The 26,927-nt window shown below is 38.3% G+C and overlaps 1 protein-coding gene across 2 annotated transcripts in view; it reads left to right on the top strand.

Moving 5' to 3' along the window:
* Nucleotides 1-22,672, top strand: part of CARS1 (cysteinyl-tRNA synthetase 1) — a 33,919-nt gene extending 11,247 nt beyond the window's left edge. For both annotated transcript variants that reach the window (XM_050335928.1, XM_050335927.1), the window contains 17 exons: nucleotides 143-292; nucleotides 1,532-1,672; nucleotides 2,392-2,480; nucleotides 3,595-3,716; nucleotides 5,550-5,662; nucleotides 6,184-6,312; nucleotides 6,527-6,656; nucleotides 6,956-7,059; nucleotides 8,040-8,137; nucleotides 9,603-9,792; nucleotides 10,260-10,328; nucleotides 12,140-12,221; nucleotides 16,733-16,813; nucleotides 17,219-17,286; nucleotides 18,656-18,715; nucleotides 19,983-20,066; nucleotides 21,128-22,672. In XM_050335928.1, coding sequence (XP_050191885.1) covers nucleotides 143-292; nucleotides 1,532-1,672; nucleotides 2,392-2,480; nucleotides 3,595-3,716; nucleotides 5,550-5,662; nucleotides 6,184-6,312; nucleotides 6,527-6,656; nucleotides 6,956-7,059; nucleotides 8,040-8,137; nucleotides 9,603-9,792; nucleotides 10,260-10,328; nucleotides 12,140-12,221; nucleotides 16,733-16,813; nucleotides 17,219-17,286; nucleotides 18,656-18,715; nucleotides 19,983-20,066; nucleotides 21,128-21,262 — 1,845 coding nt within the window. In that variant the 3' untranslated portion in view covers nucleotides 21,263-22,672. The remainder of the gene's footprint in view (nucleotides 1-142; nucleotides 293-1,531; nucleotides 1,673-2,391; nucleotides 2,481-3,594; nucleotides 3,717-5,549; nucleotides 5,663-6,183; nucleotides 6,313-6,526; nucleotides 6,657-6,955; nucleotides 7,060-8,039; nucleotides 8,138-9,602; nucleotides 9,793-10,259; nucleotides 10,329-12,139; nucleotides 12,222-16,732; nucleotides 16,814-17,218; nucleotides 17,287-18,655; nucleotides 18,716-19,982; nucleotides 20,067-21,127) is intronic.
* Nucleotides 22,673-26,927: the final 4,255 nt, after the last annotated feature.

The raw sequence follows: 26,927 nt of genomic DNA, 5'->3' as shown, positions 1-26,927 counted from the left end.
AGTGGTCGATGTAAAACCTTTTTCTGTGGCATAATGTATTATTTATCACTGGCAGGTACTATGTGGCTAAGGTATTGTGTATGGAACACAGCACTACTATGCTGAAAGTGGCTTTCTAAATTGTTTTTTTTTTTAATTGTAGCTCTTTTCAGTTAAATTAAATGAGACAACAGACCCAGATAAAAAGCAAATGTTGGAAAGAATTCAAAGTGCAGTGAAGGCTGCTTTTGACCCTCTACAAGAAGCTGTGCAAGCAAAACTCCCTGCAGAAGAGATGAACAGGTGTCACGAGGTAAGTTTGAGCTCTATTTTATATTTTATATTTGGCTTATAATTCTTAGGATGTTTAAAAATAATATTTAGCTTGCAGTAATTCCTTGAAACATTATGGAACTTTTTATTCATATAGAGGAATGTGGAGTTGTGAACTTTTCAGTACTTTGCATCCAGTATAGGAAATCTGATTCTTTAATTCAGCTATAGAGTTGTTGGATGCTGGTTTTATCAATTAGGGTGTTTTCTCTCCTCACACTGTCATAATTATTCAATTATTTTTTACCTTTCCAATGAGGACTTTTCTCTTTCATGTACTTAGACCTTCTCTTTGACTATTTTGTCTCGATGAATTAGTTTCAGTATAGGTTACTGAACCTGCATTTCTGACATTCCAGTACTGGTGGCAGTTTTCTACATAAATGTTTCTGTCCCTGATCAGAGAAAAAAATACATCCCACAAAGTTGTGCTCAGGATTAATTTTGTTAAAGGCAATTACATGTAGTGACAGTAATCATGTTGACTTTACTGCGCTTTGGTTTTGCCCCAGTAACCAAGTCAGTCAGTACAACTCGAGTCTTTTACTAAGTGGTTTCCATGTTGATCTTTTCTTCCTTTCAGATTATTTGTGATAATAATGTGGGAAATATAGAGTATGTGCTCCCTTCTTGAGAAGAATCTCACTCTAAATTATGGGTCTTTTTAAAAGGCCCAGCTATTTTAATACCAAATGCCTTTATGAAAGCATATACTGACCTAACAGAATTTTTAAAACTACTAAAATCTAAGCAATCACATCTTCTGCACTATATCATAGTGTAAAAAAATCTAATCTTTTGATATAAGATTAAAATGTATCTTTGCTGATGTTCAAATTAGTCTTTCAGACATTTCTTAGCAATGTGCACAGTAGAGCTTCATTTAGGTTATCTAATAGTGGGTGAACAGATGATAACTAACTGCAGGTCCCAGCTGGTGTTTACAGCATAAATTCCAGATGCCAATTAACGGATTAATATGAAAACATATCTCAATTATCAGTGTACCTTCCTTTCTCTGATTGTTTCATCTATATTTATGAAGGGCAATATGATAAAAATGTGGTAGAAACATGGATTACTCTGTATTCATAACTAAATGCCTCATTCCAAGAGTCTTGTTCCTTAAGCGAAGCTCTCTGTTCAGAATAAGATCTTTCTGCAGAATTTAAACAGGGTAAGTCTTTGACCACTTGGACTTACCATTATTATTTTATAGAAACTGTTGGAAGAAGCCAAAGATTTGCTGTCTGACTGGTTGGACACAAAATTTGGCAGTCAGGTGACTGACAATTCCATATTCTCAAAGCTCCCCAAATTCTGGGAAGGAGAATTTCATAAAGATATGGAAGCACTCAACGTAAGTAAAGGAACTGTTTTCTATTCTAAAATTCTATGTGTCGTGCCTTATAATAACCTAGAATACAATTTAGCTCCTTAATAGCTTTCAAGAATTTTCTTTGAGTAGGCAGCTGTTAGCTTAGCACCTGTTCTGTTCCCAACAATCTCAAATCTGTTGTGCGTGTTATCAGAGCCACTTAGTTGGTGATCAAGTTTGATGTGCACTCCATGCCTTCCCCTTGGTGTCACATGGGTTAATAATCATAAACTGTTCCGGAAGTTTGAGATGGAATCTTTCAGCTGCGCAGGAGATCCCTGCCAACCCCAGCATTTAGGCTGACTACTTGAAAATCTTCAGCCGCTAAGAAATGATGTGATGATAACAATCCAGAAGACATTTGGCTGTTACAGATGAGGTGGTGTGTCACGTGCAGTGGTTCAGATCAGTGAGGGTTCACTTATTTACCTGCAAATCAGAGGGACTCACTGCCTGTTCTGCCAGAAGAGCTGGCATCTCCTGCCAGTAGTTAATGTCACCCTAAAGGCTGAGATAAAAATGGCCACAGCACATTGTTCCCGAGCAGAAAGCTTGAAATAGAAGTGTTAGATTTTATTAGCACTTGCTTTTGAGCAGATTTTTAACCAATATATAATATGTATGTATTTAGTCCATATTTACATGTGTATAAATATATATATAAATATATATCTATATGTAATTCTACTTTTTATCTGTAGGTTTTACCTCCAGATGTTTTAACACGGGTTAGTGAATATGTGCCAGAAATTGTGGATTTTGTGAAGAAGATTGTGGATAATGGCTATGGGTAAGTTTGCTACAGGGTGCTTTTGTTGTACCCTTATACTGCATCAGAGCTAGAATGATTGGTTTGAGCACTTAACTGTGAGCTGTTTTCTCTGTTTTCATGAGCAGTAGTAATCTCTTCCAGGAGCAGCTTTTCATCAAATAAAGAAATTTCAATTTCTTTTGCAAAAGACCTGTTATTTCTCACCTAGTGAAAATGTGCTATTCAATACTTTTTATGTTGTCCTACAAAGAGAGGTTAGATTATTAAATTTATAGGGTGAAATCCTTGCTCATTAGAATAAATAGTCAAAGTCCCATTCGCTTGAACTGTGTTTGATTTCTGGCCTTCAGCAAGGGGTTTAAAAAATTGGCACCTGAGTTAATAACTAGAATCAGTTGTAAATAACATAAATTTTTAGAAATGGTAATTGTGAACTGTTTTTCTGCCATTGTCTATTGTCTATATTTGGAAATCAAACAAATATTCTAGAAGTCCCTAAATATCCTGAGAGATTTCCATCTGAAATGTTGACGTTCTATTTTTGTTAATAGCCTGATTTTTTTCACATGAGTGTGAAGGCTGTGGTTCTGAGTGCCATTATTTTTCTTGTATGTTCTTCCTTCAAATATACATTAAAAAAAAATAGGGCAGGGGGACTGTTCAAAATCCTTTGCACTGAAGTACCACCAGTCATGGTTGTCCTGAAACTCACCTTTGTGCCAGGGCTGTTCTTATGGCTGCAGTGGGACAAAATGATCAAAGCAAAGGAGTACAAAATGGACTGTGAAACAAATGTGATTCATATTACATTATTTCAAAATATGTAAAGGCCTAGAGGTATTGTAGATATCTCCTCTCTTGTGACTGTTACCTGATGTCTCAGCTCTTAAGAGCTTAACAAAAGATGTCAGTTGTTTTCCCTGTCATCAATTTTATTATGACTTTCAATGATTTGTCCAAAGCTTTTATAGTAAGACCTTAAAACTTAGACTCACCTAAGTCATCTTTACAGTACTGAGCAATAACATCCTGTGAGTGGTTTCACTAGAGAAGTTATGATAGTGATTTTGGGGATAAAAATCAGTTAGCTTGTGGTAGAAAATTAGCTAAATAATGGTCTTTAACTTTTCAGGTATGTGTCCAATGGATCTGTATACTTTGATACTATGAAGTTTGATGCCAGTGAAAAACACTCGTATGCTAAGTTGGTTCCTGAAGCTGTAGGGGATCAAAAAGCTCTTCAAGAGGGTGAAGGTAAAAAGGGGAAATAACATTTGCTAAAGTTGCTGAAGAAACTGATGATGTGTTGGTCTCTTCAGTTGATTTCAGTGATATATGAATCAGTTACTTTCAGAGTTCAATTATTTACCTGCTGCTCTCCCTTTCCCAATAGGTTTCTTTGCCAAAGTTTTGTAGCTTGAGCCAGTATGTTCCTGCCAGTTTTTAATTAGAAAATACCAAGAAACGTTATTTATTCTAGGATGTATTTGAGGTGGTTTTCTGTTTGTTTGTTTGTGGGGTTTTTTCTTTGGCTAGAATTGTGAATAGCTCAGTCATTTGGCCATAGCCCAGTTGTTTGGCCATTCATCTGGTTCACTGTGGGAATAAAGACTTGAAGCTGGGTCTCCCACATTCCAGGCAAAAGCTCTCCATACCAGGCTGTGGTTATTTAATGACAAATATGTGGGTTCCTTTTTCATACTGGGAACTGTTTTTTATTTTGTAAACTTTGTTGTGTTTAACTAAATCCAAATACAGATTTTTTTTTTTTTGAAAAGAGATATAGCAGAGGCTTAGCTTAAAATGCTCAATAAACCAGACTCATTTGTTATCTGCTCCCAAGGTTGTACAGTTTTAGTAGCAAATCATCCACAAAGTCTATAAAAAGAATATTAAAAGGTTTTAATATAGCACTGGCACCAGGTGAAATCAGGACACTCATACTAGGTGAAACCAGCAATATCTGAGAGATGCCACTTAAAATGGGTATGATTTTTTTTCCTTTATTCAAACCATTATAGCTGAAATCTTCTATGTGAAATGAAAGATGCTATTTAAACCATTGTCTTTGTGGTAACATAATATGTCATTTCCACCATATAACCAATCACTTTTGTTAAATTATGTCCTTTTCCAAATAGTGACTGATGCTGGGTGATTAATGTAACTAATGAAGAATATGCAGATACCAAGTCAGCTTAGCTGCTTTGACTCATTTGTGATAAATGTTGCTACACGGAGAGATAATGTAATTTTGACTGTTACAAGCAGCAGAAACACTAAAATGTGAAAGTTGCAATTAATGTAAACAAAAGCATAATATTTCTGTATTTCAAGTGCATAATGGAGATCGCAGGTATCTTGACCTGTACATCAAAACTAATTGAAAAGTTTAACACTGACAGTCTTAGCCTTGGATTTTTGTGCTGTAGGTGGTACTGTTGACCACTTTTATCTTGGGGCAGTAGTGCAGAAATGGTAAATTTCTTGTTTTTTAAAGATGTTATAATGAGAGTACCACCTAATTGGTTATAAGAAACTAAGAGCAAATAATGCATAACACGTCTGTGATGGTAACAGAACACTAAATGTAGCTATTTAACAACTATCATCCATTCTGGGCAGCAGCTGAGATTAGGGGTGGAAGAAGTATCCTATGATCATTTTGTGTATGCAGATCAAGACAATAGTAGCCTTAAGTTGGATCCATCTAACTGTAGAATGAATTGATTCTGCAGTCAAATTTGTCAATGAGTATAGGGTTTTTTCTTTCTGTATTTATTTTCTGTAACTGCAATACTGGAATTGTACCTGCTGAGAGAATGTAGATGAATCTCATGTCAAAACTTAGAAAGCAGTGCAGCAGATAGTTGTCAGGTATCGTGTCAACCAAATATTAATCAAAGGCCCAAAGTGTTATCAAGGGTTGATTATGAAGATTTTCGAAGGTTCAGTGATTTGGGGTTTTGTTTGGTCTTTTTAAAATTTTTTATTTTTTTTTTAGTTCACTTCATCTGAGGTACAGCAAGGCCAAAAATCAATAATGCTGGTGTAAAATGTGTATATTTACATTTTCTCTTTTAAAAGGTGACCTGAGCATCTCAGCTGATCGCTTAAGTGAGAAACGTTCTCCAAATGATTTTGCTTTATGGAAATGCTCCAAGCCAGGAGAGCCCTCATGGGACTCTCCATGGGGAAAGGTAAGGACATTGTAATCAGGATTTAGATTTTCCACACTCTATTAAATAGCACAGTTACACAAGGACTTTACCTCACCTAATATTAACAATGTATAGATTATGGAGATATTGTATTCAGACATAAGATTCAGTTCTTAATGTTTATTGAGTAATTTAGGATGTGTATCAGTCTGTTTAATACTTTTTAAACAGAAGTTTGGATGCAGGCTTTTCATGGCTGTTTACTGGTCATTTGCCCTCTGTTTATCAAAGAGCTTTATCTGCAGTAAGTTCTATTTCCTTTTTTTCTCTTGTGATCAAATACATTAATGCAATTTTTAAAAGAACAGTTAACAGGATAATCAAAGCATTACACATGTGTATGCCAGGTTTGATCTTTAAATGCAACAGTTTACTTTTGTGAAGCTGACACTGAGAATCTTTTTGTTTTGTTTTGTTTTAGTAACAGTGTATCCCATTTCTTCAGGTCCATAACTGCTTAGACAATCGCTGGTAGCCAAGTAATGTCTTTTTCTTAACAGGGTCGTCCAGGCTGGCACATCGAATGTTCGGCGATGGCTGGATCCATTCTAGGAGAGTCAATGGATATTCATGGAGGAGGGTTTGATCTCCGATTTCCCCACCATGACAATGAACTGGCACAGTCCGAGGTGAATGAACCGGCCTTCAGTTTCTGCAGTGAAAAGGCAACGTGCTTTGCTTTGGCTGCAACTTACACAAATCCATATTTCCAATTTTAAAACTTGATGTATGTTTTGTAGAAACACAGGTTTTGGTTCTCAGGATATTATGCTTTAAGTTCTCCTACTTCATGATGTGTATATCAACATTGTTGAGTGCTTGGGCTTTGTTTTTTTCCTGCAGGCATACTTTGAAAATGATCACTGGGTTCGGTATTTTCTGCATACTGGCCACTTAACAATTGCTGGCTGTAAAATGTCCAAATCTTTGAAGAATTTTATTACCATAAAAGATGCACTGAAGAAACATACAGGTAAATATTAATTTGGAATGTGAATACTTTTGAAGTACTTTCAGTGGTAACTTTGTGGTAATTTTGTTATTCAGTATAACTTCAGACATCTTTCTTCTTCACTAACTTCAGAACAGCTTCTTTGTTTTTCTGTTCCTTGTCAGTATTATCTGTATGGATAGTAGTGTTCTTGCTTTCTTGTTGGCTATAGTGATAGTAAGAATTTTAAAAATTAAGTTCTTAGCCACTGCAGTACTGGAGGCCATAAAAATGCCTTAGGTTATGACAATTTTCCTTGTTTATTTTGAAACTCCTAATAGCACGACAGTTACGGTTGGCTTTCCTCATGCACTCTTGGAAGGATACACTGGATTATTCAAATAATACCATGGAGTCAGCTATTCAGTATGAGAAGTTTATGAATGTAAGTAAGTTTTCCATTCCTTCTCCAGCTCTCTAAACTTTGTGTTGTCATTTGTGCTTCAAGGAATAGAACTCCAAGCATACATAGGCCTTATTTCCTGGCTGAGTTTGCTTTCCGAATTCATCAGGTGGATGTCACAGTGTTTGTTGAGCTACCGCTGAACGCTCAGGTCATGTAGATTCCAGATTGCTACGTCTTTGTGAAGCTGGATGTTCTTTCCCAGCTTTGACATCTCTGAACAGCTTGGCACTAACACACAGGATTAGTTTCTCAGTTCAGCTTGCTTATAGAACTCAGTCCAAAAACACACTCATAACATGTCTACCAGATGAGACTTTACACAAATGAAGCCAAAGAGGGAGTATCATTCCCACCTTGTCTCCCCACATTAAACATTTGCTTCTGTGCTTTGTGGGCGTGTGAGGGGTGAGGCACAGGTCCTGTCCCTGCTTAGTCTGGAGACGTAATTGTTTCCCAAAAGGATGCTGTACAGCATCTTGAGATTGTTGAGCTTGGTCTGTCCAGCTGAGGCTCTTCTGATTTTTATGTAAAATGTTTGTTTTGGGCCACAGAACTTTTACCAGGCTGGATGCCCATATGAAACAGATCCTTGCTATAAAGCCATTTTATTTTTCAGCTTCCATTGTTAGCAATTGTTAGCAGCACTTTAAAATCTACCGTAAGAACTGTTGCCTAAACTTTTTAAAAATGGTGTTATGAGCAGCTTGCTGTTAGAGTATCATAGTGTATTATGCAGTGACAGAGCCAAGAGACAGAACTGAATTACAGCCCAGCTGTGATTTCCAGAGTTATGCAAAATGTGTGGGTTTCCTTGTCTTGACAGACTTTCAATAGATCCTGGCTGAAATGCTGTTGAACGCACTAAGTTTAGAAGGCTAAATAAGAAATAATGCCCTTTGGTAGTAAGTATTGGTTTTGGCTAATTGAAAATGATTTTTAGCTATATTCTTCTTTTATAGGAGTTCTTTTTAAATGTGAAGGATATTCTTCGAGCTCCCACTGATGTGACAGGCCAGTTTCAGAAATGGGAAAGTCAAGAAGCAGAGCTGAACAGAAAGTGAGTGGAGCATTCCTATTTCTCTCTGGATAGCCATTGTGTAGCTCCATGTTTAATTTTTTTTCCTTACAAAATCACTTACAATGTATATAGTGATATTTATGTCTGTACCATTTCCACCGAGCGTCCCAACTCTTTACAAGCAATCAGTTTAATCTTGTGATAACTTTATGAAGTAAGATAAAATTGTTAATTTCCCTTTTGTTTATATTAAGTACACTGGGATGCCTCGTCACCCTGTTTGTGACAGGAAAGACAACTTTTTTGTTAGATAGCTATCATTTTTCTTCACTACTTGAAATCCTGTCCTTCTGTCTGAGAAGTGACCAATAATTTCCAGTGGTTACAACTGGAAAAATAGTATTTTACACATTTGAAAGTGTAGTGAGTAGTCTGATACAAACAGAAATTAAATGACCCGACTAAACCCACAGAAGATCAAAGTGCCAGTGTTTTAAAATGTGTTGTTGACACAGTGATATGGATTTTGTCAGTCTTTGACTTTTATGACCAAACTGTCATTATTATTTGTAATGCAAACAGCTCCCTGTATGACTTCTATTATGTCTGAAATTTAAAATAAAACCATCTTTCTTTGCAGTAGTAAAATTGTTTCTAGTTCAGTTCACTGTTGTGATTACGAATGTTGACCATTGAAGGACTAAGTGCAGATGTTTCTGTGTAGTGATGTCCTCTGAAAATCTGATCTTCAACTTGAGATTTGTAGAGATAACCCTTTTTTTTAAAAAAAAGGGGAAGATAATAAGTAATAGAGAAGTCAAAAGGAAGGGATAAAGAAGTGGGAGGAATAGAAGATATGCTTAGTGGGTATTTTTTTTTGTCTCCTTTCTTCTACCACTTCTCATTCTCTTTTCTCTGGAAAAAGTACATTGTTTGAAGCAGTAAAGGCTTTGTGTCATGAGGTGGTACTTAATATACTGTATTAATTATTATGCCTATTCACAAACTTGACAACGGTTTGCATGAATTTATTCCTTTTATCTACTTGTAATATATTCATAACAATTCACTTTGTTCAGTGAATCATTCAGATTGGTGCTCCCACCTGGAATGATACTAAACAGAGTACTGGGCTGATACACAGGGATAGAAGAGCAATACTGTAAAAAAAAATAGAAAGTAAGCACAAGAAGATACTAAATAAGCAATTTATACTCCTTGAAAAAAACTTGCATGAAAAGGCCAGTTGTTGAAAAAGTGTTTGATGTAATTTGTTTGGATAGTTGTTGCCAATTAGATTATCCTGCCTTTGTCCATAGCAGCAAAGCAGCAGCGTCATGATAATGCCTTTTTTCTTGCTCATCCATTTTTCCTTCAAATATAAACTATGACCGACAAAAGATTAGCTCACTTTTAGGTCCCCTTACTCTCTAACAGAGATTCTTCAGAGCAGGTTGCTGGTGTTTCTGACATCAATAGTAAAACCCAATTTTTTTCTTCTTAGTTTTTATGACAAGAAGGCAGCAATTCATGAATCACTGTGTGACAATATTGACACTCGCTCCGTCTTAGAAGAAATGCGTTCATTAGTCAGTCAGAGTAACTCCTATATTGCTGCAAAGAAATCTTCCAGACAAATGCCAAACAGACTTCTTTTAGAAAACATCAGCTCCTATCTCACTCAAATGCTGAAGGTATGTAACAGCAAGTAATAACGTTGCTATTGCACTGTGCATTTGTAAATTTTGTGTTTTCGAGTGTGTAGGGATCGCATACAGCCTTTGTTTAAACCTTACAGGACCCTAGAGATTTCCCCCACACACCCCAACCAAAACAACCCCAAACTACAGTGCGTGCTGCAGCTGGAACAATTTTGAGTCCTCTACGTTACATTATACCTTCAGCTAATGTTCTGTTCAAATACATGCCAGGAAATTAGATAGTAGGAAAAAATATGAAGTCAGCATGTCAAATCTGACAGCTTTAATGCTAAACCAGAAAGCCAATGCTTAGTATGCTGTATCAATTAAGAATCAAAACATCGTGGTTTTAGACTTGTGAATTGTGGGTTAAATGAGAACTATTCAGAAGCTTAGCACATGTGATTTTGCTTAGTTTTCACATGCCTCTGACTTGGTGGGTTTTTTCTTTTCTTGACCAGATTTTTGGTGCCATAGAAAGTGATGATGCACTTGGTTTTCCTGTTGGAGGGAACAGTCAAAACTTAAATGTAAGTGAAGGACAAAGTACACTATACAAAATTACTCTGTGTCCTTTGAAAGCTTAGGTTAAAGTGATGACATTACTGATGTGTACCTGAATTACATTATTTCTGTTTTCAGCTTTTGAATCTGATGTAATTAATTGGCTTAGGAAGCAGGATTTTTCTTTTAAGTGTTTTTTTTTTTTTATAGGTTTGTTTCATTTAATGACAGACAAATTGTATAGCAACCAGAAAAATAATTATCTTGTCTTCTGAATGATGAGTCTGTTTCAGAAACCACATGTGAATTACAGACAGCACATGCTACAGTCTAAAGACTCATTACAAGTATTTGTATGCTAAGTAGTTTCAAAAATATAATTATACTGATTAAACTTCCTTGTGGTACACCAAAACCAGCCTGGAGGCAGCTGGAGCTTTATCCACATTTCAATCTCTTTTTCTGATCTCATTTGTAGCCACAGTTTTTATGTGGCTTTTGAAGGCTGTTTTGCTTTTGTCACCCAGCAGTTCCGGTGTGATGCAGAACTTTTATGCAAATACTTGAGGGATACCTGATGAAAGCGCTGATGGGCTCTCTAATAACAATAACATTTTGTGATACAGCCAGGAGAAGTAACTCCACATGAAAGCTATCAACCTTGCTCGCTTTGCTCATGCAAAAAATCTGTCAGGGACACATTAGTGCTGTTTTCAAGTTTTTCTGCATTTAAAGGTGTGGCCACATGTGTTGCTGTTCCTCCTTAGAAGGAATAAATGAAACATTACTGGCGTAACAAAAAAAGCTAAACTTTTTATTCATCAAAGGGAGAGGAAAGCTTGCTTGTGGTTGAAGAATGTGAATGAACACTCATCTGATAATTGCCCATGCAAATACTTAAATTAGTGTGCCACGGAAATTTCCAGTAATGATGTAATAAAGAAGATGCTCAGTATTCCCTACCAAGCCCATCAGCAGGGAATTTTAATTTAGCTAAGACATGTGGATATTCTGAGGGAGACAAAAGTGTGCATTTTTTTTCTCTCTCTCTCACCTACCCTCCAAAGTAATGAAATTTTTAATTTAAGCAGTCCCCTGGGTGCCTGGCTTCTCCTCTTGGAATTCCAGAGAAATGTTGGCAGACAGCGCTGATCTGGAGTTACTTTTGTAACTGGTCACGGCTGTCCACTAATAGCTTGTGTTGCTATTCACCACCATTGAGAGCAGGACTCATTGGACTTTCTCTTAGCTTTCATGACCAGCATTTACTTACACCTGAAATAATTCAACAGTAATCTTTCCCCACTGTTTGTGGGAGAGGGAGTTGAGAGGACTACAAACAACTGCACTGTATTGGAAAGACATACAATTAGAATAAGCTAACCTCTGAGGAACATATCTGTGTCCTAACGAAAATAAGTGCTAACAAGAGCTTCACCTGGTATTATGTCTGATAAACAGCTGGCGCTTCGTAAGAAAAGACAGAACATGAAGGGGCAAATTCATCTGAATGCTATTTTTATCCCTGTACTGCATTATAGTTAGCTGGACTGTAATGTAGTCCTGTGGAAGTTGTGGATCTAGCTGAAAGGAGATGAGAAAGGAACGGGGAGAGGCTGAACATCACAAGATGATTTTATCTGCACAAAAGGAAAATTGACGGCTAACACAAATTATCGTCTTTCCTTTGACATTAATAGAACAAAGACAATTTTTATTGATATGGATCTGCCCTAAGGGTCAAGTTCCATCCAACAGCACATATATATGAAGTGGGTAAGGACATGTTTTATGTCTAAATGATGATTAGCTAACTGTGGAAATAATGATCCTGCAGATTGAATCTACAGTGATGCCATACCTGCAAGTTCTTTCTGAGTTCAGAGAAGGAGTGCGACAAATTGCCAGAGAAAAGAAAGGTGAGTTCACTTTTTCCTGTATTGTTCTGTATTAGACTTGGTTGTAGGAATCAAACTGGTGGAGGAGGGTGGGGATGGGGGTGTGGGGCAGCTTATAGAGTCTCTCTTTGCTTAGAGAATAAAAGTAAGGCATCTTTAAATCCAAGCTTGTTTGAATATTTGCATCTCTGCTATCCGTCTCTTTAATTTGAAAATCTTACAAGCTAGCTTTCTTTTAATTTCCTAAAGAATCTAAAAGGTCTGGAATGACAAGGTCTAGTGTTGTTTTTCTAGACTAGGACACTCCCTGCTTTCTAGGTATGGCAGTACCCCTGATCTCTTCCTCGGGGAGCTTGCCTTCTAATAGAAGTGTAGATTGCTACACAGTGATACTGTCTGCCTTTAAATAGCCCAAGATGTTCATCATTATTTGTTAGCATAGTTGGAATTGTGGCTTCCCTGATGGTAATTGAGTGCTCTTTCTGGAGAATTCATATGGGAGTTTGCTAGAAGTTGTTTTGGGTGCTTTTTTTAATCCTTCTGAAAAGCTTTGATCATGCTGTGTGTTGGCAGCAGAACTATACAATGTTAAAAAGGTTGTTCCATTAAGCCCTCTTATTTTACTGGTTGATTATTTCCTAATGGAGCTCTTATTATTTTCTGCTGTTCCCTGTGGAATTTTACATGTCTTCAATATGTATTTGATTCTTGTTTTCTTAAAAGTTCTACACTCAGGTTTGTCCTTGAGGCAAAACAGGGCAATTCTCATTTTGCTGTTGTTTGGAGTCCTTCTAAGGGCTAATAACTTTACCTTAAAAGCACAAAACCATATTTGTTAATGAGACTACTCAGCTTTTACTGTCAAACTCCTATAGGCCTAACTGATGCTGAGAAATAGGCTTGTTAGTTCCAACAGTAAATGTTTTCTATTATTTGAATTAATTCGAGATGTTTGTGTGTGTATTCTCAGCCAAACATGAGCTTTAGTCTTTCAGTATTTAATGCAAATACTCGTTTTATATAAGGCTTTTTTTGTCCCTTTCTTTCTGATGGTTGAGCTAAACAGATCCTTGCTTTTAAGAATTGTAAGGTTTAGACAATTAGACAACTAGACTGCTTGCAGGGACTTGAGTTTCATGCTTGGAAGGTACTGATTTTTTTGCCTGAAAATGGACAGTAAGAATACAGCTGGATCTAGTTTCTGTTTGGTTGGGGTACAGAGCAATCTGCAATTTGACCAGAGAGGCACCTTTCTGTTAAACTGTTTGGATATATGGAAGCTGAGTGGTGATTGGCAGGACCTGCACTGACATAGTACAGACTTGTTTCCCTGTATCCATTAAATTCTTGCTTGCAGGAAGCGTTAAATTACGGTAGAAGTTGTTCTGATTAGTGGCTGGGGATATTGCCTCTATGTGGCTGTAAGCAAAGGGAGTTTCCCCATCACAACAGCATGGTGTTAAATATTAATTAAAATAATCTGTATTGCTTAAAGTATTCTTAGAGGTTAAATAAAACGTACATGGCTCCTATAAAACCTCCAGAGTAATACAAATGTACCCATCCATATATGTATACTTTGAAAATGTATCTATATGTACAAAACATTTCAGAGAATAGCCATTTGTAAAACTATGGGTTTTAGTAAAAATCAGTGTGTATACTCCACAAAAATGTTACAATTATCCAAAATGGCTAACATTCAAAGATATTAGTAAATTAAATTCTCTATTTTTTAAGTTTATTAGTATTCAAACTGGAGACCTGCACTGATCATTTGCAGCTGAGTCTTAATTCATGAACCTGTCTAGGAACGGTAAACAGAAAAAGCAAAACGTTGTGCTGGCTGCACAGGGGAAAAAAATGCAGAAAACCTCCACAAAATGCATCAGTGGTTGATTGATCTGAGCATCTGTCTTGCCCATCCTGACATTTTACTTGAGTACTTGACCAGCTAAAGACCCTGTATAGTTGTCTCTGCAAGGATGCACACTGGAGCAGGTCTGTGGTCTACTGCAGCTCCCTATGCTTGGAAAGAATTCTTATTATCAACAAATTGTTATTCGGTTCTTATTATCAACTAATTGTTATTCAGATGCTCAAAAAAGAGCAAGTCTCTTCAGTTGTTGGTTCTTAACCTCAGGATATCTGCTTAAATTGGTAAAGGTGTCCATGTCTGAACTCTTCATTTCCTACCATGGGCTCTGTTGCCCTGTGGTGTCTTGCTCTAAGCTGCTTCTAGGACACACTGGGAAACCTTCTGCCCTTGCTCATTGTAACATTGCCTGCTCTTGTCTTTTGCTACCAGTCTAACATCCAGCATTCTCACGGTGCTTTTTCAAGCTCATCTTCTTCTTCCCCATTACAGTGTTCCCATTCACAACAGCTCAACATCCCGTACTCTTTGGCTTGAAATTCACAGAAAATGTGAAGAGAGGTCTGGGAAAGAGTCACAGGCCATAGGTGTCTCTAGGTGCTGGGTTGTTCATGGGCTCTGCTGATAAGGCACTGTCCCACTGGTTTCCTGGTCCTGTCCTCAGTGAATGCTTCCTGATGTCTTGAGGCAGCCCATAAACAACCCCCTCCTCTATCCCTAAACATCTTTGCTCTGATGGTACCGCTTGCGAAGAACAGGCACATTTCAGCCTTAAGAAGCACAGTGCTGGCTCCTTTGGATGACAAGACTGATCAGAGGACGTGTCCTCTCCTAAATAATACATGTTTTGTTATACATTTCTCCTTGATGGATTTCTTCTTCTTGAACTTTCAATTATTCATGATTTTAGATAAGTAAACATTTATGACTGTGCAGATGCTGTTGTATTGAATAAGCAGTAGGTGTGTCTGATACAGTCTTGATATATGTGTAATTCCTTTGCTTAGGTTAGAGACATCTTTTACTGTTAACAGCCAGTGAAGCAGTCTTGTTTATCTTAATGGATTATTTAGAGTTGCGTCAAACATCAGTGTGGTTCACTGTGTGTAACTGCTCTGAATCAAGAAAAATAGCAACGTAGTTTACAACAGACAAAAGAGGCTCTACAAACTGCAATGGTTTCCTATACAAAGAGAGAGAACACAGAACAGTACCATGCAATGAAATGGGGTGTCTGTTGTTTTTTATGGTATAGTTGGTGCTCTGTTCATTTCTTAGCTCTCTGAGGCTCTGAGAATTATGGAAGAGATGAAGGTTCAGCGATGGTATTTGTACCTACCAGTATGAGCAGTGTTTAGCACACTGCCTGGATGGGAGTTTCTGCTGTTCTGTTACTGCTCCGCTAAAACAATTTCTCATCTGAGAAAATATCTTGTGTGAAGCTTTATTTTCCTCTTAAGACTTCAAGGCATCTATTTCAGCTAAGTCTTGAGTTCTTACCATTTGTTGTCATAAGTTTGCAGGGGAAAAAAAAAAAGTAGTCCTGATGATCACCATCCAGAAAGCCAAGTCAAAATTCTCTATTCTGCTGCAACTACCTTGCTTGAAATAAAATAGAGGATGTGCTGGGGAGGCCACACCTGGAGTATTGGGTTCAGTTCTGGGCCCCTCAGTTCAGGAAAGGCAATGAGGTGCTGGAGCGGGTCCAGAGAAGAGCAACCAGGCTGGTGAAGGGACTGGAACATAAGTCCTTTGAGGAGAGGTTGAGGGAGCTGGGGTTGTTTAGTCTGGAGAAGAGGAGGCTCAGGGGTGACCCCATCACTCTCTACAACTCCCTGAAAGGAGGTTGTAGCCAGGTGGGGGTCGATCTCTTCTCCCAGGCAATCAGCAATAGGACAAGAGGGCATGGGCTTAATCACTGCCAGGGGAGGTTTAGGTTGGATATTAGAAAGAAATTCACAGAGAGAGTGATGAGGCATTGGAATGGCCTGCCCAGAGAGGTGGTGGATTCACTGTCCCTGGAGGTTTTTAAGATGAGGCTGGATGTGGCACTGAGTGCCATGATCCGATAATCACAGTGGGGTTGGATCAAGGGTTGGACTTGATGATCTTGGAGGTCTCTTCCAATCCAGTTAATTCTATGACTCTATGATTCTATGTTTGGATTACAGTTGCTCTGACATATGTATGTGTAGTTATCAAACAAAAAAAATCAGTCCTTCAAAGGTTAGATGCAGCACAAGATATGTTAATTTTGGATTTTTCTAAAATTAGTTTCTTAACCTTCTTATTGGAAATCCTACAGCACCCATTAGGATCTTCCTGAGTCATAGACCCTTCCACTATACAATGGCAGAACTGTTGCATCATTTCTGAATTGCCATGGGTTTTCTTTCTGTTCCCCTTCAGGAACAATGAGGGTATCTTGGAAGAAATTTATGATTTTCAAATCCCTGCAGAGAAACATGCTGCTTCACTGTGTAGCTGAAATAATGTAGGACTTACTTAAAAGCTTTACCCCTTCAAAACAAAAGATATTTCTCTAGCCTGTGTGAGAGACTGGTAATTTCTTAATTGCATTAAATAACTGTGTAGCAGGACAGAGAATACTTTCACCAAATGTTACTTCACTAAAAGTACTTTTCATACTCTTTAGTAACTGAAGTGCTGCAGTTGAGTGATGCTCTTCGGGATGACATCCTTCCTGAACTTGGAGTTCGATTTGAAGATCATGAAGGTACCAAATCATGTCTTGCAGCTTTGTAGGTAGCTGTTTTTATAATCCTACTGTTTTCCTAAGAAGTGTGAAAACAAACTGTCAAGGCTAATCTGAAATAATGAAACAAACTCAAGGACTGCAAAACTATAGCATATCATATCATATATGTGTACCATATGTAATGGTACATTATCATATGTATGAATGTATATTATAGAACTATATTGGAATATATATATAGAATAAAAAAACATACATTGCAATATTTATCTTTTTGTATAGCACCTAAATTCTTAGTCACTTTTGAGTAGTACACAGTTGTATTTGCATTCAGCATGCAAAAAGAAAACAGTCATCACAGGGTAAACACATTTATCTTTAATTAATCAAGAAACTAATTAATCTGGTTTTTTTCTTCTTTAGGACTTCCAACTGTGGTTAAATTAGTGGACAAGGACACATTATTGAAAGAAAGAGAAGAAAAGAAAAAGGTTATTATTTTAAGCATTCTTAATTTTTTAAATTTAAAGCAATGTGTAAGCTATGGATATTTTTATATTTCTTTGATAATTCATAAGAAAAATTGTAACAAACTAGCAACAAGGACAATAACGTAAGAGAATTGATAGAAAAGTTTGAGTGTGTTAAAGGAAAATAATTTTTTGAAACAGTAGTTTGTTGAAAACTTTGTATGGGACCCATGAATACCTCTAAGATTTTTTATTTGGTTTTTTTTTAAGATTTTTGTAGAGTTAAGGGATGTTGAGTATTGCATACATGCTGTCTTACCTCTCTGGAAGAACAATTTCAGTGAGAAGCTGATTTGGACTTCTTTTGTCTGCATAAGTGATGTTGACATTTTTCATGAACTAGTCTGTATTTATCATGTGAGGAAATAATGAATTGGCCAAATCTTAATTTATGTAGTATAGATGAGTGAGATATTCAGGATGTGAGGGCAAGAATTCACATGTTGTTATATAAAGATTGTGAATTCTAATTCATGTGCACAAGATCCATACAGAAACCTTCCTTTTGGCACTTCCTGGCATTAATATTTGACTTTGTAACACTTAAAAGTAGCACTTCCTGTGTCTGTCTTCAGTTTTACCGAATAATAAAATTCTCTCATGACTAGAAATGTTTGGAAGACTTTCCAGGATTTCTCCTTCCGTGTTGATGTTTTTTTTAAAAAAGGGAGAAGTAAAACGTAGCTTTAGCCAATTCCAGATGTTTTCATCAAAATAACCTTTAAAGGCAGTTTGTATATAGCTGCTGAGTGGAACCTGCACCTAGAGTATCTTTTCCCTGGAAACAGCATTATGTTCACTACTGGCAGAACCCTTGGAGAACTGATAGGTCTCTCCCAAACAAGTGCAAGATGAGATTTTTAGCAAGTTGGCTAAATTTGGATAGTTGTTTCCCTGGGAACATCAAGGGACACAACTACTGCTTTGAGAAAACGTACTGTCTTCACAGTTTGAGGCAAGAGCTTAAAATATCAGTGAAGTACAGTCTTTTTTTAAATCATTTGCCAAACATTTTCCCCCATAAAATGACAGGACCATTTCTCTTGCAGGCTTTGTAGGAATTCTTTTATATGTATCGCCCTTTGCAATGCAAAATGCATTGTGAACAGTTAAAACTGTTTTAATGGTGAATAAAGGCAAATGGAATCAAAGTCATACAGTGAGAAGTATCAGACAGTCCTAATTATAAGGCACGGTGGTTTTGCTGCAGGTCGTGCTGCCAGTTCTGTCTGTAATTAGATATCCAGGGGAGCTAGCTGGCTCAGGGTTGCAGAAAACAACCAGATGAAACAGTGTGTTACCTTTTACTCATTAACACTGCCTCTTGTAGATAGAAGAAGAGAAAAAAAGGAAGAAAGAAGAAGCAGCCAGGAAAAAACAACAGCAGGAAGTAAGTGCTCAGATCCTTTTAACCTTGTTTTGAAGAAAAGTGTAGGCAGCAGCAGTCACGTGCAGGAAAGAACACATCAGAACACAGGCTCTCTGCCCGGCCTTTACCGGGCCTCCATTTGTTTCTTTGTCTCTACAATTTCCTGCTCAGAATGACTTTGGCTTGCAGTTCAGATTTCAATTTCCAGCTCCTATTATAGTGAAACCGTCCTTGAGAACACAACTAAAGGCTTCAAAATCTTCTTAGAAGAACCTGTGGCGCTTAATTTCAGTCTGTAGACGGTATTACTTCTGTAATTGTCAAAGTAGAGTCTTACATGCCTGGTACTGTTGGAGAAGATTTTGCTTTTGTCATTTATTATTTTATTTGCCTTTCAATATCGTAGGTATGTGCAAAAGGGCTTCTTATTCTCTCTTTTTTTCTTTTTCTCTTTAAGAAGTACCCTGTTCCTTGTGACTGAACAGTGAAATGTTTTCTCTCTACAGTTGAAATTGAGATAGCTCAAAGGTTTTAGGCTTTGGATGAGGAGTAGGCAGACAGAGGAGATGAACTTATATGAAGAAAATATTGTTTTCCATGCTGATGACTCTAACAGTACAGGAAATACTTTCCTGTGTTAAAAGAGGAAGAAAACTTTTCAAGAGCACCACATACAGAGAGAAAAACGGATAAATAGCATTTATCATTCTCAAATTCCAAGTACCTTTTTTCGTTCTTTCAAAAAGGTTATTCTCTTGCATTGAGTATAAATTACTTGGAAAGGATTCTGAGGTGGGGGGCTTGTTTACAGATAAGTGAAATTTCAGTTTATTTTCAGTGCAGTTATTGCATCTGATCCTGCTGTGACCTGTAAAGAAACCTTTGCTTGCCAGCAGGAAACTGTTGATAAAGGTGGTTCCTTTTGCAGTGAGTTAATTGCTGAATATTCTTTAATCATGGCAACTATTTGCTTTGTGTTGACTAAGGAACCAAATTAGCAAGAATCAGACAGATGTAATTTTTGGAATATATAAGCAAGTAATTTTGAGTTTCTCCAATACATCTATTTTATTAAGTGGTTCTCTGTGGGTTTAAAGTACATTTTTTGCCCTGGACAAGCACAGCTGAGACATACTGAGTTGTTCCTCACTAAAAGTTTCTTTTGACATGATAAACAATTGTGAATTAAATTCTCTTTGATTTGAAAATTATAATCTACTTTTTCTTTTGCATATGTGACATGTTTTCAGTAATTCCTTGTGATGTTAATGCATGTTTTCTATTACAGGCAGCAAAACTGGAAAAAATGAAGATTCCACCACATGAAATGTTTAAATCGGAACTTGACAAATATTCCATGTTCGATGAAAATGTAAGAGAGGATTTCCTTCTCCCGTTGTACATACTTAATTGTATATGTTTATAGTGATCTTGTTCCAAAACCTCCAAGGCAGTGCCATTAACGTAGTGAAAGGAGGGAAGGAGAGAAGGAAAAGGCGATATATTAATTTTATTGTGCACCGGGGAGTGAGGTCTCTTACCTGTTAGCCATCATTTCAAGAGTATTTTCATTGTATGTTTCCTTTGGCTCCTCCCATTGCAAAGCAGAATATATATTGTGGGTAAGAACATGTACAATGTTTGTTCACAGATTTATTACCCTGGTGCAAGGCAAGGTATTCACTTCTAAGTACAAACTCCCCAACTCTGCAAGAACTGATGATTTTTGGAGAGGTCCTGTGCTTCCTGTTTGATTCTGCCTACTGTTTTGGTCTCTCTCTGCAAAGGCTCTCTGAAAGGGCTGTATGGATAACTTTGCTCTTGATTGCTCTCCTTGGGGATAAAAGGTGTCACTTGGAAAACATAAAGCATTGTTTCTTCAGTACTTGATCTGAGACATTGATCCTGCTTCTGTCTGTCCCCTTCACCTGCACAAATTCAGGCTCTGGGGGCAAGTCAGAATGGAGAGTGTAAATACTAGAAAATACCCCTACAAGCCAAGGAGAATGTCCATAAAACCTCTGATAATACTTTCTCCATCAAGAACATAAATCTCTCACTGCTTTTGCTTTAAGCCTTGAATTCCATATGCTAGTACGATTAGAAGATTATTTTAACCATCTGTTCAGGAATTAGTCATTATTCTCTTAAAACCATCTAGAAGTTAGTGGTCTAAGTTTCCCTTACGTAGTACAGGACAGAAAATAAATACACCCTTATGCCCCTTCATTAACTAGGAAGGGAACATACAGAAATAGTCAAAGTTAGTTGTCAGACTTCTAGGTGACTAAAATTAGCCAAGATACATGCCATCCTGACAGCGTGTCATTATGAAATTATCTCCCTATCTTATTAAAACACGATTGCATAAGGAGCAGAAGTCGTCCAAGTGTTTGTCTAAAATATTCTTCTCTTTTTTAAAAAATATTTCAGGGATTTCCCACCCATGACACAGAAGGCAAAGAACTTAGCAAAGGACAAATCAAGAAGTTAAAGAAACTTTATGAAACCCAAGAAAAGCTACACAAGGAGTATCTACAAATGGTTCAGAATGGAAGTGCAAATTGAAAACAACGGGACTTTTTTTTAGAAGGCGAGTGCTGGGTTCCCATTGAAGAAGTGAGCATATACTACTGCTCAAATTTCTGTTTACACTTTCTATTACGTGCAAAGTAAAATTCCTGTTTACATGGATTAATAATGTCATCTGGAAAGGCAATAAAAATCCATCATTAAAAAAAGCCAACCTGTAAGAACTTTCTTCACAACAGTAGCAGGCTGAATGGTTGCCAGGTCTATTTGGGAAGGTGCTGCTCAGTCAGCAAATCCACATAAGGATTCTTGTTCATTATGGCTGTCTGGGCTTTGGTTAATTTGTCCTGCATACTGATCTCTGTCTAAGACCCACTGTAGTTTGAATTCTGGAATATGTCACAGTCAGCAAAATTTACTGCTAAATGGGAGCTGAGCAATTTGTCCTGCAGCAAGAACAGTATTTTCCAGATGACTTTAGTATCTTTACATAAGCAGGAAAGGTGGGTAGTTCCACTATGATACTTATTTTAGCTGTTGTTACTAAAAACTCTCCTAAGTATACCCAGAACACTTTGCATAGTGGAAGCTAACAGTCCCTTTGTTGAAAAAGGGATCATCATCTGTGTTCAGCCTGCAGTTGCAATCAAGTGGGTAAGTACAAGGCAAATGCACCTGCACTGAACAAACAGGTGGGAAAGACATGAAGGGCTGTTGGCAGAGGGTGGTGTGTTCTTGGAGCTATCCCTCCAAGGAAACAGGAGCACTGCCAAAGTACCTGATTACCCAGAGGACTCAGTACCTAATTACCAGTTCAGAACCGTGGGGAATTACCAGAGGGTTTTCGACTGAGATACAGTTTGTGGATTGGTTTGCCATTGGGGAATACAGCTCTACATTGCTCTGTATTCAAGACTGATGTTTTTAACATGACAATTTAACCCTGAGTTAATAACCTTTCTGATGTAGTATGGTCACGCTGTATCTGCAAGGAGAGTTCTCTGTTGCCCAATAATGCATTTCACTGGCAGTAGCTACTAAATGAACCAAAGTTCATGAAATCCTAAAAAATATCTTGCCTTCTTTGCAAATGCATGTAACAGCCAAGTGTCTGATTTGCAGAACTGTATTCATTGAGTATTCTCAAGGTGACTTGCAGAAAATCATACTGTGACACCTCTGTTCTCTCAGCCCTAAGGTTCATGCTACAATCATTAGGCTATGTTCCTTTTCTTAATTAAGAGTTAAAACATCTTTGCTTTTCCTTTATATTTTTATATTTATATTCCTTCTTCTGAGGAATGAACATATTTGGAGTAACAGAAAGGTCTAGTTGGGTTTTTTTTCTAATTTGTCTGTACTTGCCTTTGAAAACAAACATAGTGTTAAGGTCAGTAAAGCACATGCATCTTGTGTACAGAAAATAAAATCTGTTGCAAAGTACAAGTTGTATGAGAACTTTGTATAGTGGGGAGAATACAGAGTTTATCTTTCCACAACTGTCTTTTTCAAATGTGGTTTACAGAGCCTTTCCTTTATCTTACTAATTGAATTCATTTTGCATTCAGTATTTGATTATTCTGATAATTTCTAACCAATTGTATAATGCATGTTTAAACTGCACAATGGTACTTCAAACAGCCAGCCACAGCCATGAGGGCAACTTCTCTGTCCTTTATTCAGGGAACAGAAGAGGATCAGTTGCATTTTTACACCATTCTAGATCCCGACTCCCTTCAACAGCACCTGCTCATTCTTTTCTTCCCCGCGTGCTCCCCCGTGATGCATTTGCACTCAGGATATCCACGAAGGGATGGGACATGCCTATGCTGCTTCTGGAGTTGCTGCTTGATGTCAGTAATTTGCTTACAGAAATTCTGTCTTGGTGATCTGAGTTAGCACTTACTTTAAGAGAGTTAGTATATAACTGTGGAGAAGATGCTGTTAATCCATGGCTGTCCTGGACTGTAGTTTATGACATCTCCATGATGACATCCTGGTTTTTGCCCCCACACACTGGTTTTTCTCTTCCTGTTAAGTTTTAGTAGAACTTAAGCCAATTCCATGATTAATCTACTGTATCAATGTAAAAGAATTTATTTTTTTTTAAATGCCCCTTTCCCTTCCCAAATGCTTCATTTTGTTTCTGGGACAACTCTACTTGCATTGGATCTTGGAAGCATTTCAGACTCAAATTTTCCAAAGGTTATTTTCCGGTCTCTCTGTATGCTTCCCACATGCACACACAGCTTCCTCTCTCCCCCAGTAATTTTTTAACATTCAGTATGCGTAAAGTCCTGGTGAAGGAAAACTTGGTAGCAAATAAAGGATGCTGCAGCCAGACTTGGATGCACACTGCTTGAGATGACTTTTTCAGTTTGGGTGTGCCAGTTGATCTGTGGGATTACTGAATTGCACAGACAATGCCTATTCCCTGGCAATCCTTCAAGGTGGCACTAATGTGAATTCCTCTGCACTTGCTTAGTGAGAGCAACCTGGCAAGCAGAAAAAGGGAATGCAGCAGCAATGGTCTGCAGTGTCTTAGTCATCTGTCTCACTCAGCAAGGAAAAGAGAGACGATAGACTTCACAGTGTTTTGATTTTTTCTGTTTGGTTGGGTTTTTTGTTTTTGATTTTGGTGTTGGTTTTTTTTTAACTGACAAATATGCATACACATGCTTAGGGAAGCCAGTCTGAAATTTGCTTTTCTAAACATTATGAAAACGAAAATCCCTATAGCAAAATCTTAGAATTTTAAAATATTTTAATTTTCTGGAACAGAGACTTCACATTGCTCGCACAACATGAAGCTTTTCATTTCCCACCTATCAAAGAATTTATCCAGAGATGGCAAGGGAAGATAAAAGGGTGGTGTTTCTGTTTTTAATTGCACCCTTGGCTGAAGGCCAAACTTGGCAGTGGCAAATTTTGTTTCTGTCTTTTGCTCAGAGTGTGCCTTTCAGCCCTTCTAATGTGAATATTCACAGTAACGTCAAATGTGTACTGCTCCACTAAAGAGAACAAATTCCTCCCATCACTCAGCTTGTTCAGATACTGGTAGAAAAATCTGAATTGTTCATTCTGAACTTGTTGCCACCGATCTTTTCAAAGACTTTTCAACTAATGAGTGCCTGGTTACACTCATGATACTCTTTTTGACCTCTTTATCCTAACATTTTTGTTTGCTCTCTGCTGCTCCACAAAGCCACTGATGCAGTTTTAAGTCTGCAAGTAAACAGTTTGTTGCCACATACAGTACATAGCTTAAAACGTACAAAAAGAAGTTGAAGGTAAGTTTAAACATTTTCAGGTGGTAGTAGTTGTTGGACCAACTTCAGCTCCCTCTTTAATTACTCAACTTCTACCGCACAAATATGGGAAGGAATTTTACTCCTCTCTGTGATTTCACAGGGCAATTTCTACATGTATCACATGCATAGTATTTCATATGTCTCTTGAGACAGAACAGATTAATTAAGAAGCACATTAGCTATTTGGTACCAAGACTCTGCTTAGCAATGATCAAAGTTCTTCCTCCTCCTGCAGAAAAAGTCACTGACAGACTAAGTCTTATCTCTCAAATTAGGCTGTGAATGTCTGGCATCTCACTCAGTGAGAGCAGTTTCCATTAATACCCACCCAAGGGCAGAAGACACAGACATTTTAATGCCAGATACAGATCTCAGCCTAAGCTTTCTCTCCAGTGTCAAGTGCATCTCTTTGGCAGCTCCGCCACAATCCCTTCCCTTGGTTTTGGTTCTCCAAGCTCTTGGATGGGAGGCTGAGTGTTTAAATTGAGCCAGGGTGATTCAGCAAATATCCTTTTGCAGCTCTCTGCAGGGCAGCAGCACTTGACAGCAAGATGACTCCACACACTGTGCTTTATCAACAGTCCTAAAGTCTACAAGCCTACTGTGTGCTACGAGAGGTTAGACAGCAGTCAGCAAAAATCCCTCATTGATCGTGGGAGGTTGAGGCCCTTGGAGAGGGGCACTAAAAATCCAGGGGTGTAAGGTAGTCGAAATGTGTGCTTACTTTGATACACAGGTGCAGAAAGGTGCGGCTAGATCACCTAGTCAGGCAAAATCTCTCTTACATCTTTGTAGGAGACAAAGTTTGGAGTTTGTACTCAACATCTGAGTGAAAGAGGGAAATGGCTTTTAACAAATTGGAGGTAGACAGAAAAAATCTAATAAGAGAACTTGATAGCTATTAACCATCGGCAAGCATTAAAGCGTGGAGTAGGAGTGTCTTCAGATAAATCCTCCTTTCAGAGTTCTTCCTTTGGAGCACTGAGAATCAAGAGTAGCCACTTCCATGAATAAAGTTTCTCCCAAAATGCAGAATTAATGGATATATGAGAAGGCTATTAACCTGCTGATGTTAGAAAAAGGACTGGTTTGGAGAAACAGGGAAAAGGAGCTGGAAGCAAAGGAAAGAAGGGGGAAAAGAACCTTCCAATGAACATGTTCTCTGGCCTGCCAAATCTGCTTGTCTGTGCAACTGGCTACAATATTCCTGCAGTTCTTTAGCTGTTTGAATGCAATTCAAAATTACCTCATATTTAACTACAGTATTTGGCATCTATTTAGTCAAAGATTCCTTAGTTATTCCTGCAACTCAAATTCCTACCATAACCGAATTAATCCAATGTTAATATATTAGCTAGTTGCTAATCAATAAAACACTGGTCTCATTGCTTCCAATTTTTAATTTTGTCTGCGAAAGGACTGTGATGATAAACACTAGTCATTAATTACTGAAATCCAAGCAGCAGACCTGGAGAAAGCATTTTTTTTAGAACAAGGGAATCCCCTGACAGGAGAAAGAGTTAGAGGTTTTTGCTGTTGAGTGAAAGACGAGTGAAACTCTTGTGTGGCTCCCGGTGCTTGAAGTTAACACTGTTCCTACCACCAGTGCTGCACAGCACCTGCTGCCTGCAGAGGCCCATGCACACGGAGCCTGGGCTGGCCAGCAGGGTTTTGTTGGTTTTCTTTAGCAGGAATTGTGTCGGAGCAGAAGGTGGGCACTGCTGGGTCCATTTTTGCTGCTGGAGGAGCCACAAATGGAGGAGCCAGAAAGTAGCACCACGTTTCACAAGCCAGGCACCCCGCACCTCGCAAACTGCACTTCCCAGCACGGCTAATCCGAATGAGCAACTGTGGAATCACCGAGACACGGTGGGATAGCCCACGCGACGGGAATATTTTCAGTGTGGGTATGTACTCTTTAGGACAGGCCAGAGAGGCGAGGCGGTGGAGTTGCTCTTTATGTGAGAGCACAACGAGAGTGCACCGAGCTCTGCCCAGGGACAGAGGCACGAGTCGAGCGTTTGTGGCTGAGAATTAAGGGCTCATGCGGTGACGCTGTTGTGGGTGTTCGCTGTCGTCTCCCCCACCCACCCCCGGTCAGGAGGAGGGAATTGATGAGGCTTTCCATGGGCAGGTGGAAATACCCTCGCGGTCACAGGCTCTGGTTCTCCTGGGGAAACACTTCAACCGCCCTGATTTTTGCTGGGCGGACCGCAAGGGCCGGCACAGGCAGCCCGGGAAGTTCCTGCAGATTATCGAGGATAACCCTGCGGTGGAAGCGCCGCCGGAGCCGGGAGCGCGGGGGTGTCGCTGTCGCTTTAAGGGCTCGGGCGCGCGCCGCCCCCCCCCTCCTCGCGCTGCCCCGCCCCGCCCCGCATCACGCGCTCGCC

This window comes from Myiozetetes cayanensis, unplaced genomic scaffold (assembly GCF_022539395.1).
Source record: "Myiozetetes cayanensis isolate MyiCay16 unplaced genomic scaffold, myiCay2020 scf6-25, whole genome shotgun sequence".
In the NCBI taxonomy this organism is placed as follows: Eukaryota; Metazoa; Chordata; class Aves; order Passeriformes; family Tyrannidae; genus Myiozetetes; species Myiozetetes cayanensis.
The sequence above is the reverse complement of the archived record's forward strand: the minus strand, read 5'-3'. Positions and strand labels throughout refer to the sequence as shown.